Source organism: Eleutherodactylus coqui, chromosome 8, assembly GCF_035609145.1.
Source record: "Eleutherodactylus coqui strain aEleCoq1 chromosome 8, aEleCoq1.hap1, whole genome shotgun sequence".
In the NCBI taxonomy this organism is placed as follows: domain Eukaryota; kingdom Metazoa; phylum Chordata; class Amphibia; order Anura; family Eleutherodactylidae; genus Eleutherodactylus; species Eleutherodactylus coqui.
In genome coordinates, this window is record NC_089844.1 from 123,083,561 (window position 1) to 123,089,560 (window position 6,000).

Here is a 6,000-nt window from a genome sequence, read left to right on the forward strand (position 1 = left end):
TTACTGCAAGTATGATGTTATTATAGTGATGCGCCGTACTAGGGTTTGCGCCAAACATACCTTTTGGAATTATGGCCAAAAAGTTCCCCCTTGGTCTCATCAGACCATAACATGTTCTCCCACATACTTTGGGCAGACATGATGTAGGTTTTGGTACAAAAGGTTTTTGTCTTGCCCCCCTCCCCCACAGCCCAGTCATATGAAGAATACGGGAGATGGTTGTCACATGCACCACACAACCAGTACTTTACAGAAACTCCTGCAGCTCCTTTAATGTTGCTGTAGGCCTTTTGGCCGCCTACTGAACCAAATAATCTTCTGGTCATTTCTTCAATTTTTGAGGGACATCCAGTTGTGCCAATTTAATCCACGTCTTGATAACTGTGTTCCATGGTATATGCAATGCCTTGGAAATGTTTTGCTCCGCTTCTCCTGACTAATACCTTCCAGAAATCAGATCCCTTTGATGTGCTGTAAGCTGTTTTCAGCTTTTGCTGAAAAATGCAACTAAGAAAATGTCAGGAAAGTCCTCCTAGAAAAATTGAGGTTTAGATGGTGTAAATCAGAATCCTTGTAAATAATGGCAGCGGAGTGCTGACTATTATTTATCATGAGTTTACATGTGATTGGCCAATTCTGAACACAACCACATCCCCAAATATGAGGGTGCGACACTTATGCACCCACATTATTTTACTCTTATTAGTTTTATAATCCACCCTAAGTGATTTCAGTTTGTTTCTCAATGGAATTGTACAGATATTGGGTCACTTTGTAGGGGAAATAAATCTAAACTGATGCATCTTTGTTGGATTTTTAACATGACAATAACTTGGAATTTTGACAGGGGTTTTTATATCCACTGGATTACACTAAGCTGTAGCCAGTGGATCAAAACTAAAAAGGAGTGCAGAGAATAATGACTGACATAGGGATAGAGCTGCTTATATTTTGTAACAAATTCCATCAGATTTCAATGTGTTTTATAGATTTTACTAGCAGATATGGTACCTCTGTATTATATTGTGTTTTGATACATGATATTTTTTTAACATTTAAAACATTGTACCATATGTCACACATTTTGCATCTGATCATCTACAAAGTGCTGAAATGTGTATATAGAGTAAATTCAATACACCTATGAATCAGTCCACAGTACATACTATCATATCTCTCCAGCTGAACTACAGCACCATCTGCTGGCTGTGAAGGGAAATGCAACCGTTAAGGCTGCATTCACATCTGTGTTGGAGGCTCAGTTTGGAGCTTCCTACAGAAAATCCAGGCTTCCTGCGCTATTTCAGCCTGGAACATTTTAGCTGGAAGCTGGTCAGACCCCATTATTGACAATGGGGTCCATCCGATAGGTAGGATTCATCAGTTCTGGCATTTTTATTGTTTAGTTCTGAGGATGTAGCAGAACAATGGAAATCATGCACACAGGTGTGAATTTGACCTTACATAATTTAAAGGGACCTGTCACCAACATCCCACGGGTCCAAAGTTTAGTCTTGCTGTATGCAAATCAGCAGAGAAGAGTCATCTGGCCAAGAAGAGTCACACTGATTCATGTCCTGCTGAGCTAATCTGGCCTTCTTTTTCCTGATAGACAGGATTTTCTGTATATTGGAGGATGCAATGAGCTGTCTATCAAGAGAAAAGGACCAGGTTTGCTCAGCAGGACATGATTCAACGTGACTCTTCTTTGCTGATTTGCATGCCGCGTGGGATAACTTTGGAACCTAATTATGGAGTTACATGGACTCATTAGGAAAAGTGAAGGAATTAGAGAGAAGTGACTGATTTCTTATACCCTGTTAGTTAGAGAAAGCAGCTTTAGGGTTGAAATAGTGGTGATAGGTTTCCTTTAAAGAAAATGTTTTTTGTTTTTTTTAAACACAAAAACTTTTTTTTTCATCACCTTCCTCCCCCTTATCATCATCCATGCATTTTTATTTTCATATGACCCACTTTCTGTGTGAAAAAGAAATCTTAGCATATTTTGATCCGATTTCTTGGACAAAAAAGGCCATTTAGCTCTTCAGCACTTTACAATTCTGTAAAATTCGGACAGCACATAGACTTTTACGCTAGCTAGACTTGACTTTCTGGGGCATAGGACAGCGATAGATGCGGCATAATGAGTGTAACTTGTAATAAATTTGGTACATTTCTTTCTAGCACACTTTAGATTAAGATATTTTTTTTAAACGTTGGTGAAAGTAAATTTCCCCCCATAGATGAACGATAAAATTCTGGTGGCTTGTGGTCACCACTAGAGGGAGCTCACTGCAGTAAGCGCCACAGCTCCCAGTGACAAGCAGGCAGAAAAGGTCTGTGCAGGGGATTTGGAGCTCTGAATCAGAAGAAAGTGAATTTCTCACCTATAAAGATCAGATCAGTTAGCATAAAATGTCTGGACTTCCTGATACACATACGGCTATATGCGTCCTAACTTCCCCTTACCCTGTGCAGTTAGGACATATATAGCCGTCCACAGCATATTCTGTGTATGAAGCAGGCTGACCGTGGCATTTAAATGTCACGATCGATCAAGATTTAACTGTTCTGAATGGACCCCCTCCAATAAGATGGCCGGGGTGCCGTTTGGGTGTCATGGCAGCATGGGGGCTTCTGAAGGCCCCCAAGGCTACCATGTGTTTCTGCCTATTACGATGTGCCTGTAGCACATCTTTAATAGGAAGCCTGTTAAAACACAGTATGATACAATACCATAGCATTGCATTATACTGTTTAAGTGATCAAATGATCACAAGTACAATTCCTCTATGGGAACTAATACAAAAATTAAAAAAATAACTGAAAATAAAAATTCTTCAATATTATAAAAATAAAAAATGTTAAGTTTAAAAATTCCTTTTTCCAGTCTTGCATCAAAAAAAAATTCATATTTCTAAAAATCGACAAATTGATATCGCTGTATCCGTAAAGGTCCAATTTATTAAAATATTACATTATTAATCCCACATGGTTAACTCCGTCAGAAAATAAAATAGCTGAAACGGTGCGAATACAAACTACAGATTAACCCGCAATATAAAAGCCCTCACACAGCGCCATTGATGAAAAAATAATAAAGTTATGGCCGTCAAAAAAAGGCAACAGCAATTTTTGTTTGTTTAAAAAAAAAAAAAAGTTATTTTACATTTTTTAAGCATTACTTTACTAAACTGTAAATTTGGTATTGCTGTAACCATACGGACCCACAATGAACACCGTAAAAATAACCTCGCCCAGATGGTGCAATTGCAATTTTTTTCCCATTTAGCCCTACTTTAAAAAGGCAGTCATTGAATGTATATCCTGTTACTCCATAGTAAAAGAAATCTGTGAGGCAACCTGTGATGTTTCTGTACCGCCCCATGTAGTAAAAATGTGTTCCCCTGTTCCTTGTTCTAGGTTTCTGACAAACACTTCAAGAGGCTCTTGAAATATTTGGTGGATCTGAAGGGCACCGCTCGTGAGACCACCATACAGAAAGCAGAGCAGTACATGAAGGAGTACGACAACCAGGAGACACACGAGGACTCTGATGAACAAAGGATAACTAGAGTACGAGAAGTTCTACAGCTTTTGTCTTAAAGGGACAGTGGGATTTGTGGACTGTATAACATATACCTCTTTTATTGTTTCATGGTTCTTCAGTTGTTATTGATGATCTGACCAAAAATAACCAATTAGGCCTCATGTCCACGGGGAAAATCAGGCCTGCCGCGGATTCTTCATGTTGAATCCGCAGCGGGTCCCTCCTGCCCCGCGGACATGAGGCCTAAAAATCTGAATAAACTCACCTGCTCTGGACGATGCGGATCTTCCTTCCTTCGGGGCCGGATCTTCTTTCTTCGGCCCGGCGGATGTGCTCGGCACGCCGGCAGCGTGCCGCGCGCATGCGCCGGGCACATCCGCCAGGCTGAAGAAAGAAGATCCGTCCGCGAAGGAAGGAAGATCTGCATCGTCCGGAGCAGGTGAGTTTAATTCTGGTACGGGTCTCCCGCAGATCCGGATGGCTTCCATAGGCTTCAATAGAAGCCTGCAGGAGCCGTCCCCGTGGAAGACCCGCACGAAAATGGAGCATATCCATTTTTTTTCCCGCACGCGGATCCGCGCCTGACGGGAAGAATGACATCCGCAGTCCAATGCATCCCTATGGGGCGCGGATCCGTGTGTGGGAGAAACGCTGCGGATTTAAAATAAAAGTTATCCCGTGGACATGAGGCCTTATAGCAATAACTGTGTCTAATTGGGCAAAATAATATTTCCATTGAGGTGGCTGGAATATATCACAGGACTGACCCATTCGTATTAAGAACATTGTAAGACTACCTACGGGGCAAAAGATTGTATCTTATGTGTTGTAATGTCTTTTCTCTCCTGAAAATGCCCTGGCAACTCGATGGAACCAACAAATAACCCGTATTTGTAACTAACATGGCTGTGATCACTTTGGAGCTGCACTTAAAGGGGAAATTCAATCAAAATAATCCTGTGACATATTATAGGTATATGTGAGAAGGTCATATTGGTGAAGTCAGATATGGCGTTACCACTGATTTCCAGAAGTAGAGCACCCTACAAAGCGTTAAAACCTTTGGCACTGTGTAGAGATTGCTGTTACTGAAGATCTGGCATAACATTTTAAGCATAGTACTTTTCAGATCATTAATAGTCTGCAGGCAGAAGGACGACACTCCTCCTGTTTTGGAATCGGTGATAGATTATGATCACAGACTTCACACTTGCAATCTTTTCACCTGTATCTATGACCTACTGGAAAAGCATTTGTATTTCCCCTTTAAGGTAGAGGATCTGAAATCGTTCCCTTCCAATCAGAGTGCTAGAGGAGCAGATCAATTTAAAAAAAGTTTACTTATCTTTAGTAGGGCATCTTATAGTTCCCACTAAGAATTTTCTTCCAAAAATGGCTTTATAATTCAATGAGAGAAATAATTGACCTAAGAGGGAACCTATCAACCCGAACAGGCTGCCTGTAGTTTGGACAGCATTTGCAAACTGACAGTTTCCCTTTAAAGTGTCGATAAACTTCCTGAAAACTTCTGACATCATAGTGATTTGTCAATCATTTTGATCAGTGGGTATGTGGCTGCTGAGTCCCCACCGATTGCTAAAATGAAGGGGCAGAAATGGTAATCTGAGCACAGTGCTGAATTGGGTTCCCGAAGCAGTGTACAAGCTCAGTAGATAGTCATTGAGTCCATACAGCTGGTCTACAGTGCTTGGCTGAGCCCTTCTGTCCCTTTGTTTCAGCGATCGCTATGGGTCTTCGTGCCCAGTACCTCACTGGTTAAAACTCCTGATATTTCAGAAGTTTTCTGAAAGTTTAGTTATCCTTTAAATTTAGAAAAAAACGAATTTCAGACATGGTTAATTGATTTGCGAATGAATTCTAATGGCTGGTCAACCAAACATGAATTGGGAAAAAATGTGCTCATGTGTAGACGTAATATGAAAGGGGCTGTCTATTATAAGCTGTTCTGCCTGTTTGTATTGTAGCCTGCGAGCCACAATACGCTTTTTGCATTGGTTTTAATAGTAAAATGTTTAATAAAGAACTAAAAAACAAAATTGTACAGTCTGACTTTGTACACTATGTCACGAAGAAGACCACAACATGTATGGTGCACTCCTTGTTTATTGTTGTTTTTAATAAATTCATTTGTATTTGGGTTTTTATGTGATCATCTCTCACCGTCACTGACTTTACTAGCTGATCTTTTATAATTACAATAGTGTACAAATCCCTGCTTTGTACAATCTATGTATCATATAGAATTATTCATAGAGTTGGAAGGGACCTCCAGGGTCATCGGGTCCAACCCCCTGCTCAATGCAGGATCACTAAATCATCCCAGACAGATGTCTGTCCAGCCTTTGTTTGAAGGCTTCCATTGAAGGAGAACTCACCACCTCCCGTGTGTGTGTGCGTGCGTGTGTGCGTGTGTGTTGTCTCTTATATGG

The 6,000-nt window shown here is 40.6% G+C and overlaps 1 protein-coding gene across 3 annotated transcripts in view; it reads left to right on the forward strand.

Annotated features, from left to right (window-relative positions):
* Positions 1 to 3,887, forward strand: part of C8H7orf50 (chromosome 8 C7orf50 homolog) — a 255,846-nt gene extending 251,959 nt beyond the window's left edge. For all 3 annotated transcript variants that reach the window (XM_066576343.1, XM_066576345.1, XM_066576344.1), the window contains exon 6: positions 3,424 to 3,887. In XM_066576343.1, the coding sequence (XP_066432440.1) occupies positions 3,424 to 3,606 (183 nt within the window). In that variant the 3' untranslated portion in view covers positions 3,607 to 3,887. The remainder of the gene's footprint in view (positions 1 to 3,423) is intronic.
* The last annotated feature ends 2,113 nt before the right edge of the window (positions 3,888 to 6,000 follow it).